At 35.4% G+C, this 15,294-nt stretch overlaps 1 protein-coding gene across 1 annotated transcript in view; it reads right to left on the reverse strand.

Annotated features, from left to right (window-relative positions):
- The window catches only part of LOC127840458 (anoctamin-7-like), a 37,283-nt gene extending 21,989 nt beyond the window's left edge, over positions 1–15,294 (reverse strand). The window contains exons 1-11 of the mRNA XM_052368877.1: positions 15,235–15,294; positions 13,775–13,912; positions 10,350–10,545; positions 8,193–8,304; positions 6,304–6,358; positions 5,906–6,003; positions 5,278–5,402; positions 4,897–5,102; positions 4,379–4,512; positions 3,558–3,648; positions 1,518–1,649 (exon numbers count right to left, since the gene is read on the reverse strand). Coding sequence (XP_052224837.1) covers positions 1,518–1,649; positions 3,558–3,648; positions 4,379–4,512; positions 4,897–5,102; positions 5,278–5,402; positions 5,906–6,003; positions 6,304–6,358; positions 8,193–8,304; positions 10,350–10,545; positions 13,775–13,912; positions 15,235–15,294 — 1,347 coding nt within the window. The remainder of the gene's footprint in view (positions 1–1,517; positions 1,650–3,557; positions 3,649–4,378; positions 4,513–4,896; positions 5,103–5,277; positions 5,403–5,905; positions 6,004–6,303; positions 6,359–8,192; positions 8,305–10,349; positions 10,546–13,774; positions 13,913–15,234) is intronic.

The following is a 15,294-nucleotide window of genomic DNA, read 5'->3' on the forward strand; positions in this document are numbered from 1 at the left end:
ATTTTAGAGCCAATGTTAAGGTTTATGTTAAAGTTTTATATTAGGGGGCCCAGTGACCTTGACCTTTGACCTAGTGACCCAAAAATGGGTGTAGATGCACCCATGTAAAACTCATGAAGGTGCATCTACATGTGAAGTTTCAAAGTTGTAGGTGGAAGCACTTTGATTTTAGAGCGTATGTTAAAGTTTGATATTAGAGGTCACAGTGACCTTGACCTTTGACCTAGTGACCCCAAAATGGGTGTGGCGTGTAGAACTCATCAAGGTGCATGTACATATGAAGTTTCAAAGTTGTAGGTGGAAGCAATTTGATTTTAGAGCCAATGTAAGGTTTTAACACGACACCTACGGCGGACATCGGACGTCGAGCTGGCTATGACAATAGCTCGGGTTTTCTCCGAAAACAGCCTCGCTAAAAAGACGCTGCTTTCAATAATATCTGCCCACTGTCGAAGCCTTATCAGCCATTTGAGTAAGTCTAAGTCAAAAGTAGGTCAATGTTGAGGTCAAAATAGTCAGGTGATGTTAACAAGTGTTCATAGTTTATTTTAAACCTTTGCATAGAAAGCATAAGGCTTTTTTGAAACGCTCTTGAGTCCGTTTTCTAGAACTAAAATCAGTTCTCTCTATGGCGGAGATCTTAAACATGCTCCCACTGTCAGGATTCTAGACTGTTATCTCCCCAACACTAAGCGGACACCATATCCACTACGCCACGGGGACCTCAAGAAGTGTTCATAGATAAAATCAATGCAAGTATCAAAGCATTGAAGAAAGTGTTCAAAGCTTTGAAGAAGGCGGTATTGATGTTATAAAAATGCTCTATTATGGTTATCAATCAGATTTGGACCTTCTGGTCGATCAATTAGTAGGTCAATGTCAAGGTTGCAATGAGGTCAGGAAGGGAGAGAGGGCCATTAATAAAGTACAAAGGCATCATCAATAATATATTATATGAAATAAGTTACTTTGGGTTAACCACATACAGATGCAAGAACAAGTCAATGAACAGATTAACCCTTTGCATGCTGGGAAATTTGTCGTCTGCTAAAATGTCTTCTGCTGAATTTCTAAAATTAGCATTTTCTTCGATTTTTTTCAAAGAACACTATCAGAATAGCAAACAGTTTGGATCCTGATGAGACGCCACGTTCTGTGGCGTCTCATCTGGATCCAAACTGTTTGCAAAGGCCTTTAAAATTCAGCTCCAGCGCTTTAAGGGTTAAAACATTACAAACAAACTGATAGCCCAGTAGCAGCTATAAGCCCCCGGCATCTGTAGATGGGCATAACAAATAAAAATAAAACTTTTTTAAATAAAGGCTAATTAAATATTTGAAAAAGCCAATACAATAAAACAAAAATACTTTAACAAATTTTAAACAATTACAGTAAAATAAATACATAGTGTTTAAAAATCTGAAACCATTATATGCAAACATGTATCTGAAGTCTAAGAAATACAGTGTTTGATCCTGAAAGAAAAGTCAAAAAAAATATGTGCGCCCTCCACCTACCTGCATGATGGTGTCTGTGTCAGCTAGTGCTTGTTTGGCTAGGTAGCGCTCACGTTTGATCTTCAGAGAGAGGCTTTCTGGGACATCGGGAACCAGGATGTCAATCAGGCGGCAGATACCAAACACCACGTGCTGAAATATGACGATGGAAAATTTGCGGAAAAAAGAAAATAATTCAAAATACAAATTCATAAATACAGTGTTTGAAGTAATATTGACCTAATATACAATGTTCATTTACTGGTCTTTTACACATAGAATACACTTCAACACCGTTATTTTGAAGTCATCGGGACCGTTAAAAAAACTTCGGATTAACGATAATTCAAAATAAACATTTGACAGATGACTTCTTTGATTCTGTAAAATAAAACATTGTGGAATTCACATGGTTTGGTCACACTGTACTTTTAATAATTGTCATATCTAAAAACGTAAACAAGTCAGATAGCAATAGATTTCTACTTGTTACAAACGGAGGAATAAACGATTCTTTTTCTTCTTTTTCTATTTTTCTCTAATTACAGAACATATAAAATATCATGAATAGCACATCATACATGTAAATACATATGAATACATTTACGGAAATTAATAAAAAAATTTTTTAAGTAAGACGCGATGTCTCTCTGCACACCAGCGTTAGCAGCACTAAACTGGACGCGTGTAACATATTTCTCCTTTGTCAAGGACATTGAAGAACTCACTTGTGCCCGTGTTTTGCTCGCCTTACGTCGTTGATGCATGTGGTCACACGTTGATTAGATATCATGTTCATTCTTGTGTTGTCTGCCTCGTCGTCGACTTTTGAAGACATTATAAAATTTACATGCTACGCGCAAACAACAAAGGTGTAATTATCGGCTTTTGACGCGCAACGCGCAGACGACATAGGTGTGAAATTACGCTCAGTGTTTTGCAGTTTTGACTTCGGATTAAAGATTGATAATAAGGTGCGAATTATAGTGTTGGGACCGACAGAATCACTTCGAATTAACGATTTCTTCGGTTTGACGATGTTCGGATAAACGATGAAATTTTACATTGAACAAAGAAGAACCACATTCAGGACCCGAAAAATACTTCGAAATAACGGTGACTGCGGATTATCGGTGTTCGAAATAACGGTGTTGAAGTGTTCTTGAAAACAATATGAGCCTCATTCTGGGAAAACTGGGCTTAATGCATGTGCGTAAAAAGTCGTCCCAGACTAGGATATAACACTTCTTGAAAAATGCTCATATTTTCAGTATATTCGGTAATAAAATTTCGGGATATGAAATCGAAAGTACATCGCGAAAATATGTGACTTATGATATACACACTATTAATAACGCAAGAAGATCATTTTATATATAAAACAAATACAACTCGCTACGCGTGCACATTTTGCATTCCTGGGTTTAGCATGTGACGATGATGATCAATCTACTTGCATTATTTTTAGTTAACTGGTACACATACCCAGTACAATTTTATTACAGAATATATGAAAATATGAAAACTTAACAACTTTTTTCAAGTAATGTTATTTACCAGTCGTGGTATTTTAATCAATATACACTAATAATTGTAAAACAACATGTCATTTAAGAACTTATCTTTTTTCGTCATTCATAGTTGACGGTCCCTTTTAAGGTCTGTTCTTAACCCTTTCAGTGCGGGAACCGAATTTTGAAGGCCTTTGCAAACAGTTTGGATCCAGATGAGACGCCACAGAACGTGGCGTCTCATCAGGATCCAAACTGTTTGCTATTCTGATAGTATTCTTTGAAAAATAATAGAAGAAAATGCTGATTTTAGAAATTCTTCAGACGACATTTTAGCAGACGACAAATTTCCCAGCATGCAAAGGGTTAATGAAAATCCAGTTAAGGCACACAAGTGCCATCCCTGATTGGCCTGTACGGACTACACAGGCTAATCTGAGATGACACTTTATATACATGCATTAAGCCCAGTTGTCCAAGAATGTGGCTCACATTTTAAGTGCTAACAAAGATTTGAGGCACATAGAGTGGAATGAACACAACTGGGTACCTCAAAAGCGATGACGAAGGCAAGACGGACAGCCAATAAATGCCAGAAAAACATGGTGTAGTTGCCTTCATTGTCTCGGAATCCCTTGTACCTGGAAATACAACACAGAACAATTGCAAATGAGCCTAATTTTGGGAAAGATGAGCTTAATGCATATGCCTGAAGTGTTGTGCCAGATTAACCAGGGACAAACTTTCCAATTTTTTGGATTTTTCTGTTTTTAGGCAGTCTCTTCTAAAAGAAAATCCAGTTAAGGCAGAATGTTTTGTCCTTGATTAGTCTGTGCAGACTGCACGTGATAATCTAGGAAAACACTTAACTCAACACTTAGCTCAACACTTAACTCAACACTTAACTTACATGAATTAAGACCATTTTTCTAGAACTAGGCTCAAATAATTATATCAAGATGTAATCACTTTAAAATCAAGATTACTTTAAATAATAGCTGAATTACTTTGAGCGAAACACTGCGTAACATAATAAAAAGCTTTCAGTGAAAAACATATCCAAGGTTCGTAATATTGTCGTAACAAATGTCAATAGTTCTTCTTGTATTCAAAATGTGAACAAACAAGGATTAAGTATGACTTTGTTTTTGTTTTGTTTTTTTAAATACATGCTTTACCAGAGTTCAAAGAATGAATACGCTTGTTCCAGTGTGTTCATGGATTCTATTCGGGACCATGGTAGAGGTGAGGTTGGTGTGACTACTTAAATAAATGACTAAGGGTCCCATTAGGGGCCATGACCAAGGTGCAGTTTATTTGAGTGATTATCACATAAAAGACCCTGGTGTGGGTAAAATTGGAGTAACATACCTGCATGGCTGACTTAGGGTCCCATTAGGGGCCATTGCCAGTGTGAAGTTTGTGTACCCCTCCAGGTTCCAGTTATACTGATACTGGTAGAGCAATCTAGGTAGGAACTCTGATGTAAACGCAATCAAGAATGCCTGCAAACACATAGGGGCGAATAGATGTGCTGGTGGATAAAAAGTATTAACAAGTTAGGGATAATATATAACAGTAGATGCATCTCCATTAAATTTTATTGTATTACTTTGTCATATAAATTGGTCCTCATGAAACACAAATAGATTTAAATGAACTATGTTAATTGATAAATGATATATGTTAAGCAAAATGCTGCTTTCAATAAATTCTGATGCCTTTGGTGAAAGAAGCCTTGTCCATCCATTTCCATTTATAAGGCCTATTTGAATAAGTCATTTGCCAAACTAAGGGAAATATTAAAATGATGTCAGGTGATGAAAATGTACTGAAAGTTGGAGCATACATACAGAAACAATGTGTACAGAGACAAGACTGGTTCCTACATTACTAATGACAGCTATCTGCGCCAGTCCATCCATAATGGAGAACCAGACACCAATGTCCTGCGCTCGGTCAGCCACCGGTCTGCGGGTTTCACTGACAAACTTTTGGGCATCGAGTCGTATCTCCACCCAGTTATTGAGGAGAGCAAACAAGGGAGCCAACGGAAAGGCTGCCACAAAGATTGTAATGAACCCAAACTGCAAAACTGCAACAAAGAGAGGGGTAATGAGTGTTAGAAGAAATTTTGACCAAAGAAATCTTAGAATTTAAGAAATAAAACTTTAAACAACATCAAATATAACTGTTCCCAAACATTTTGAGGGGGCTAAAACCCACCCATTTTAAGGCTACAACCCACCCATTTCAAAGCTTCAACCCACCCATTTCAAGGTACTCTGCAAACAGTCCCTCATTCTCTATCAGCTGGTAATCTTCCTCCCAACGTGACTGGACGCGAGATTTGTCCACCTTGATCTTCATACGATGAAAGAATGCCTTCACCTTCCTGAAACACACAAGAATCAATAGTTGAGCCTTGTTCCGAGAAAACTGGGCTTAATGAATGAGCGTAAAGTGTAGTCCAAGATTAGTGCAGTCCGCACAAGCTCATCAAGGCTGAAACTTTCTGCTTTTATTGAAATTCTTGTTTGAATGAAGTATCTTCTAAACAAACATCCAGTTCAGGCAAAAAGTATCCTCACTGATAAGCCTGTGCAAACTGCACATTTGGTCAATATATGAGACCTCAACTCTATCGCACAATATAATACAACTTGGAACATTGTACAATTTAAACACTCTGTCTCAACTCACAAATGGTTTACATTGTAAAAAGCATTTTCATTTGTTCAGTCAAATTTTGACAAGCAATTTCATTGGTCGAATTTATTCACTAGGTTAACGAATGTTACACATTGTAACAATCATTTTATTTTGTCAAATTGAGAAATGGTACATGATGCAACAATCATTTTGATTGTTCAATATATAAACTGTGAAGTAGCTTACGGTACGATGATTTCCTGTGCGTTGTTGATCATTTGCTTGCCAATCATAATGACTGCCAACTGTTGGGCTAACTCCACCAGGCAGCCCCCATTGTTACACTGTCAACAAACATGCAATATAGTTGAGAAATAATGTTCCATTTAGTTAAGTTTGTCTTCTAATATTGAAATAATTATTACATGTCCTTTTCCTGATTTAGTTTGTGTTGACTGTTGTGCATGTTTAAGTAAATAATTAATTTAACTTCATGTTCTAAGTGAGTAAAACCTGTCTACACCCGAATTTTGCTCAGAAACGACTTCCCTAGAATTAAAAATACAACAAAAGCAGACAGATTTTTCACTGATTAACCCTCATGCATTCAGCCCAATTTTCAAAGGATTCTCAAATGTACTTACATCCTCACTCCTCAGGCCAAAGAATGTAGTGTAGAGGCCAGGGTAACCAACAAACCTTGAAATAGAAGAAACTTTGTATGAGCCTTATTCTTCATAAACTTGGCTTAAGTCTGTGCAAACTTCACAGGCTATGTAGGAACAACACTTTCTGCTTTTATAGAATTTTTCCTTTATAGGATTTCTCTTCTAAGCAAAATCTAATATAGCGGAAGTGCTGTTCCTGATAAGCATGTGTGGCCTACACAGGCTAATCTTGACAACGTTTTACGCACATGCATTAAGCCCAGTTTACCTAGAGAACGGCTCATATAATTTTAGTAGAAGGTTATTACAACACTTGTGTCCATGGGGAACTGATGCCCACACATTAAACTTTTTTCTCAAAACTAGCTTTTTGTGGTCAGATTAATTTTGTCTTTTGACCTCTTAATGTGACCTTGACATGTGAGATAAACAAGAAATACACAAGACACTTTGTCTGCTCATGGTTGTCATTTATGGTCAGTTGTTTTTAAATTGCATGATGAATGACAAAGTTATAGCATAGACAAGGAAGGCATTATATGGCCAAATCAGACCTTAGACCTTGACCTCTGATGTAAGAAACAGGTTTTGTACACACAAAAAACGCCATCTCATGGTGGCCATTTGTTGTAATTAACTTTAAAATAGCATGATGAATGCCAAATTTACAGTCATGACAAGCTGTTTAATAGCTAAATATGACCTTTAAAATGTGTGGCCTTGACCTTAGAGGTAGTCAGTAGGTTGTTACATGTGACATGTTGTCTCATGCTGGTTTACATTTGCTCCAAGTAATTTCAAAATCCATCAATATATGGAAAAAATTTGGCTGGGACAGGAATTTTGAAGTTTTTTTGTGGCAAAATTTGACCTTTCACCTCTACATGACCTGGATGTTTAAGGTTGATAGATGGGTGTTACACACAGCACATTGTCTAATGATGGTGGACATTTGGTCAAAGCTAACTCAAAATCCATCAATTATATGGCAAAGTTATGCATGAGACAAAATTTTAACAATGACACACACACAGGCAGACAAAAACTGTGACTTCTCCATGCCGCTTTCTTTGAAGGAAGGAATACAAAATATATCTATATGGTTATCTAAACTTAATGTTCAACTGCAAAAATATTAATGCTCTATTTACAGGGGTGCAATACCTTGTGACATTCAGTACTGAATTACATTTTTACTTTTTTACAGAAAAAAAAATGCTGAAACGTTTTAATAAACATGCTCTTCCAAATACTTGTCCTTGCACAAACATGCTTTATCTACTTACTTGCCCTTGAAACAAAACTATCTTCCTACTTACTTGCAATAGACCAAACATGCTTTTCCTAATTACTTGCCCTTGAAACTACACTCTATCTACTTACTTGCCCTTGAAAAAAAGCTCCACTTTCTTACTTGCCATGACCCAACACTCTTCCTATTTACTTGCCTTTGAACTAACATTCTCTTCCTACTTACTCCCCCTCAAACTAACATGCTCTTCCTACTTACTTGCCCTTGAACCAACACTCTTCCTACTTACTTGCCCTTGAACCAACATGCTCTTCCTACTTATAAGACCTTGAACTAACACACATTTCTAACTAACTTGCCCTTGCACAAATACTCTCTTCTAAATTATTAGCCCTTGATCTAACACTCTTCCTACTTACTTGCCCTTTAACTAAAACGCGCTTCCAACTTACATGCCCTTGAACTAACATGGTCTTTCTTCTTATTTGCCCATTCATAAACAGGCTCTACCTTCTTTCTTATCCTAACTAACACCCTCTTTCTACTTATTCGCACTAGAACCAACACTCTTCCTTCTTATTTGCCCTTAAACAAACATGCTCTTCCTACTTACTTTCCCTTGAAGAAAGCTATGTAGATGATGGATGAGTAGAAGTTGACAAACTGGAAGAGGAACACCTTGAAGGTCAGCTGGTCTTCAAACTCTGTCTGGGTACGGTGCATCTCTATAGCAACAAGAGAGAGAATGTACTTAATATTTTTAGTTAACCCTTTGCATGCTGGGAAATTTGTCGTCTGCTAAAATGTCGTCTGCAGAATTTCTAAAATTAGCATTTTCTTCAATTTTTTTCAAAGAATACTATCAAAATAGCAAACAGTTTGGATCCTGATGAGACGCCATGTTCTGTGGCGTCTCATCTGGATCCAAACTGTTTGCAAAGGCCTTTAAAATTCAGCTCCAGCGCTTTAAGGGTTAAGTTACTGCCCTCTTGTAGACTAACATTCTAATTATGTAATTACTTCCCTTTAGTAGTTATTTCTCTTTAGTAGTAACTTCTCTTTAATAAAGTTACTTCCAATTAATTTAGTTACTTCCCTTGTACATTCATACTCCGACTGGAGGCAATCCATCTCTTAGCAATAAGAGATAAGCATTGAATATTGTTTGGGGATAATTTGGGCTTCCTTCTTGGAAAAACTGGGCTTAATACATGTGCAAAAAGAGTCACCCCAGATTAGCCTGTCTGAACAAGCTTATCTGGGACAACACTTTCTGTCTTCACAGAATATTTTAGATACCGGTATTATATTAAAGTAAGTCTCTTCTTAACAAAAATCCTTTATTGGCCAAAAAGTTGTCTAATGTCCTCTCTGATTAGCCTGTGCAGCTGCACAGGCTAATTGTGACAAAACATCATGCACATGCATTTAGCCATGTTTTCCAGGAATGTGAATGGTAAGAATTCAGTATCTAAATATGACAACATTCATTGAATGAAGTTTATTTTAAAAAGTATGTATGCAAAATGTATTGAATTCATGTATCATAGCATTTCAAGAAGATGACAATGAGGTAAACTATTATTTATTTATCAATTTACTTATATTAATAAAACATTATTATGCTCATACATTTATGCGTAAGAAAAACCAAGGTTCAATTAAAATAAATGTCTTAACAAGTGACAAAATTGTCACAAAACCAGGTTTTCATTGTGAAAAAAAATCTGATAAAGGGAGACAACTCAAACTGAACTTTTAAAATGAACAAACAAAATTAACCCCCTTTGTAAGTTTGTTTTAAAATAAATCTATTTTTAGTCGTGGCGACCTTGACATTGGAGATATTGATGTGATTCTTTCGTGCGACACACTGTCCCATGATGGTGAACAAATGTGCCAAATGATTTTAAAATCTCATAATGAATGACATAGTTATAGCCCAGACAAGCTCATTTATGGCCATTTTTTACCTTTGAACTCAAAGTGTGACCTTGACCTTGGAGATATTGACGTAATTTTTTCGCGCGACACACCGTCTAATGATGGTTAACAAATGTGCCAAATGATTTTAAAATCTCACAATGAACGACAAAGTTATGGCCCGGACAAGCTTGTTCCGCCCGCCCGCCAGCCCGCCAGCCCGCCCGCATTCGCCAATCTAATAACCAGTTTTTTCCTTCGGAAAACCTCAGGTTAATAAAAACAAAATTAAGAATGAAAATATAAACGCTACTTACTATTTTCGTTGCCAGTTTTTTTTTGCACACAGAAGATAAAAATGCAAAAGCTAAAGTTCCCACCCTATTATGTCAGTTTCGATGCCAGTTTATTGCACACCCAAAATAAAAATGCATAACTATATTACCGACCCCATTGTGTCATGTATAATGCCAGTTTTTCATACACTTAACCCAGTGTCATGATGTATATCAACTCCACATAATCATAATCAAAGCAATTTGCTAACCAAAGATAAATGCAAAACTGAAGTACCCACCCCATAATGTCATTTTCAGTGCCAACTTTTCATACACTTATCCCGGGGCAATTATGCATATCAATGCTCCACATAATCATAATCAAGGCCAGTTTTTAGAGGACCAAGGTTAAAAATGCAAACTAAAGTACCCATCCCGTTGTGTAATTTTCAAAGCGAGTTTTTCATACACTTGCCCCAGGGCCTAGACGTATATAAACTCCAAATGATCATCATCACGGTCAGTTTTTTTGCAGACCCCAGATTAAAATACAAAACAAAAGTACTCACCCCATTGTGTCATTTTCAATGCCAGTTTTTCATACACTCGCCCCAGGGCCATAATGCATAAAAGGTTGACGATAGCCGACGAGAAAGAGGCTATTAGCTGGGCCCGTGGACGTGTGCTAGCGTGTTGAAAAAGTGGTATGCTGACCAGCACTCTGTACATGATCACTGCGACGATGAATATCATCACTAGAGTCATCTGAAATATCCCAGCAACAATTAATATCATCACAAGCATCATCTGAAATATCACAGCAACAATCATTATCATCAGTAGTATCATCTGAAATATGACAGCAACAATCAATATCACAACTAGTGTCCACTGAAATATCACAGCAACAATCAATATCATCAAAAGTGTCAAGTGAAATATCACAGCCACAATCAATATCATCACAAGTGTCATATATCACAGAAACAAGAGATGTGTTCGTCAGAAACACCATGCCCCCTATTGCGCCGCTTTGATTTTTTTTTTTACCTTTGACCTTGAAGGATGACCTTGACCTTGAACCTCCACCAATCAAAATGTGCAGCTTCATGAGATACACATGCATGCCAAATATCAAGTTGCTATCTTTAATAATATTGTAAAAGTTATGGCCAACGTTAAAGTTTTTTTTTGGACAGACGGACAGACTGACAGACTGACATACTGAGTGACAGTTCAACTGCTATATGCCATCCTACCGGGGGCATACAAATCAATATCATCACTAGCTTTATATGAAATACAGCAACACACTACTAGTTACGTAAAGTTAATATTGTTCAACAGAGATCATGTATGATAAACTTAATGTGATTAAATCAAAATCTTGTATGATAACTCAATTTAATTCAATACCTATATTGTATGGTTAACTTAATGCAGTTGAATAGAGATCTTTACTGATAAACTAAATGTGGTTGAATATAGATCTTTACTGATAAACTAAATGTGGTTGAATATAGATCTTAACTGATAAACTAAATGTGGTTGAATATAGATCTTAACTGATAAACTAAATGTGGTTGAATATAGATCTTAACTGATAAACTAAATGTGGTTGAATAGCGATCTTTACTGATAAACTAAATGTGGTTGAATAGCGATCTTTACTGATACACTTAATGGGGTTGAGTAGAGATCTTTACTGATACACTTAATGGGGTTGAGTAGAGATCTTTACTGATAAACTTAATGTAGTTGAATAGAGATCTTTACTGATAAACTTAATGTTGTTTAATAGAGATATTTACTGATAAACTTAATGTTGTTTAATAGAGATATTTACTAATAAACTTAATGTAGTTGAATAGAGATCTTTACTGATAAACTTAATGTTGTTTAATAGAGATATTTACTGATAAACTTAATGTAGTTGAATAGAGATCTTTACTGATAAACTTAATGTTGTTTAATAGAGATATTTACTGATAAACTTAATGTGGTTGAATAAAGATCTTTACTAATGAACCTAATGTTGTTGAAAAGAGATTTTTACTGATAAACCTAATGTTGTTGAATAGCAGTGTTCATTCTAGAAATCGAAAAGTAGGGGGGAATTTCCCCCCTCACTTTGAAAAATAGGGGGGATTTTTCACAAATGGGGGGGAATTGATCAAGTACCATTCATATGTTTTCATTTTCGTTTTAATGTTTATTTTTTTTAACTTCTACATTACTTAAAACAGTCAAGTCAGTGAAATACCATTGTAACTGCTGTTAAATATAACTGCAATTTTCTCGCACACATGCTGCAGATGTGCGCGATCTTTGAAAAAATAGCGCGAATCGCGCAATCGCGCGGTCTAGAAAGAACACTGGAATAGAGATCTTTACTGATAAACTTAATGTTGTTGAATAGAGATCTTGTATGATAAACTTAATGTGGTTGAATAGAGATCTTGTATGATAAACTTAATGTGGTTGAATAGAGATCTTTACTAATAAACTTTATGATGTTGAATAGAGATCTTTACTGATAAACTTAATGTTGGCTGAAGAGACTTTAACTGATAAACTCAATGTTGTTAAATAGAGATCTTTACTGATAAACTTAAGGTTGTTGCATAGAGATCTTTACTGATAAACTTTATGTTGTTGAATAGAGATTTTTACTGATAAACATGATATTGTTGAATATAGATCTTTGCTGACAAACTTAATGTTGTTGAATAGAGATCTTTACTGATAAACTTAATGTTGGCTGAAGAGACTTTAACTGATAAACTCAATGTTGTTAAATATAGATCTTTGCTGACAAACTTAATGTTGTTAAATATAGATCTTTGCTGATAAACTTAATGTTGTTAAATATAGATCTTTACTGATAAACTTAATATTGTTGAACAGAGATCTTGTATGTTAAACTTAATGTTGTTGAAAACAGATCTTGTATGATAAACTTCATTTTGTTGAAACAGATCATGTATGATAAAATAAATGTTGTTCAAAACAATATAAAGAAGTGAAACTCCAGCGTCTGGAGCAGTATTGAATTTTCATTAAAAACAATTAGTTGGCCCTTTATTTAAGGCAAGTGACCGATTGCCCAAACAGTACAAAACAGCACAATACAGCACAATACAAAGCAACATAAACACAAAATATGAATAAAGCTGGGGTCACCGCCTTGGAACGGTCAATAAAACATGCTTGATAAACTTAATTGAGTTGCATAGAGATATTGTATGGTACACTAAGTGTTGTTGAATAGGCTTCTTGTTAAATAATTTAGTGTTGTTGACAAGAAATATTGTATAATAAACATTATATTAATGAATAGATCTCTTGTTTGATAAACTTAATGTTGTTAAGTAGAAATCTGGTATAATCAACTGATTTATATTCTATACCAAACTACATATAATAGACTTTGTGTTTTTCAATACCAAACTTGTATAATAAACTTAATATTTTTCAATACCAAACTTGTATTATTAACTGAATCTTGTTCAATATCAACTTGTATAATACACTAAATCTTGTTTAATACCAAACTTGTTAAATATACTTTATCTTGTTCAATACCAAAATTTGAATAATAAACTTAATGTTTATTCTATACCACACATGTGTATAAACTTAATCTTGTTCAATACCAAAATTATATTATACACTTAATCTTGTTTAATACCAATATTGTATAAGAAATTTAATCTTGTTCAATACCTATTTTGTATAATCAATTTAATGCTGTTGAAAGCATTGTTGATAGACTTAAATTTTATCACCAGATGAAAACATGTCATGCAGCAATGTTAAGGTAGCTTGATCCACTGCTTATTTAGGACCTGTCACAACATGGTCAGAGTTGAACGCAACTTTTCAAAATTCAACAGAAGCTAAAAAAGGAAGCAGATTTTAAGAGTCATTTACTTGTTTATAAATGTACCTCCGAAGCGCGGCAGCACCAAAGATAACCAGCTGACCAACTCACCATGATGATAATGACAGCAATTCCAGACAGGATTCTGGGAAGGCGTTTGCGTGGTGGAAAGTACGGCTCCTTGACACGGGTGATCGGGTTCTCCTCGTATGTGGGAGCCTTGGCTGCGTACTCAGGGCGTGGTCGCTCCTGTGAAATACCATTGGAAGTATTGGGTTATAAATAAGTTTACTCTGGAAAAATGGGGCTTAACTCATGTAAAGAGAGAGTCATCTCAGAGTCTAAATAGGCCGATTGGGGACAACACTATACACCAAGACTGGAGTTTTACAAAGAAAATACTTTCTTTAAAAACAAAATACCATGGGAAGTACGGTGTAAGATATGAGCCTCCCTTTATGAATATGGGACGTAATGTGCATAAAGTGTGGATACAGATTAGCCAGTGCAGTCCCCACAGGCTAATAAGGGACGAAACTATCTGCCTAAACTGGATTTTTACTAAGAAGAGACTTCCTTAACCCTTTCAGTGCGGGAACCGAATTTTGAAGGCCTTTGCAAACAGTTTGGATCCAAATGAGACGCCACAGAATGTGGCGTCTCATCAGGATCCAAACTGTTTGCTATTCTGATAGTATTCTTTGAAAAAAATCAAAGAAAATGCTAATTTTAGAAATTCAGCACACAACATTTTTGCAGACGACAAATTTCCCTGCATGCAAAGGGTTAAATAAAAAAATACCATAAAAGTGTCATCCCACATTTGTCTATGCGTACTGCACAGATTAATCTGGGATGACACTTTATGTACATGCATACAGCCCCATTTTCCCAGATAGAGGCTCAAATGTAGAGTGTTGAAGTGAAAAACTATTAACAAAGATTAATATTTAAAAATTGGAATTGCATAGGATTGCTTTCATTTTTGTTTTAATAAAATAACTTACTCTGTATAGGACTTGATAGGTGCTGTAATTTATTGGAGGAATGGTGCATAAGAATATTTTTTTGGAAGTTTCAATCTTGTTTACTACTCGTATACTGACACAGTGGTTGTAGTAAGACAACAAACTTTAATTAATTAAAAAAAGACACAATGATCCCAACAATACCAAATTAATTCCCACAATTACTCATTCAAGAAAAGGGCAACAGTTGCCCATCCATAAGTACTGAACCTTATACAGAACATAACTAATGACTTAAGTAGTAACTTCCTTTTCCTTGAGTAACATTCCTTATGAAGTAACTTTCCTTTAGTAGTAACTTAAATTTAGCAAAGTTGCAATCTTTTAATTTCCCTTTTGTAGTAACTTCCCATTTGTAGAGCAACTTTTCTTAAGTTGTTATTTCCCTTTAATAGTTAAAAATAGTTCCCTTTGGTAGTTGTTTCCCTTTAGTGTTTATTTCCCTTCAGTAGGTACTCCCCTTTAATAGCTACATACCTTAAGTAGTTATTTCCCTTTAGTAGTTACTTCCCTAATGTACAGTAACATCCCTTCAGTAGTTACTCTCCTTAAGTAGTTATTTCCCTTCAGTGGTTTCTTCCCTTTCGTAGAGTAACGTTCCAT

This window comes from Dreissena polymorpha, chromosome 8, assembly GCF_020536995.1.
Source record: "Dreissena polymorpha isolate Duluth1 chromosome 8, UMN_Dpol_1.0, whole genome shotgun sequence".
NCBI classification, from domain to species: domain Eukaryota; kingdom Metazoa; phylum Mollusca; class Bivalvia; order Myida; family Dreissenidae; genus Dreissena; species Dreissena polymorpha.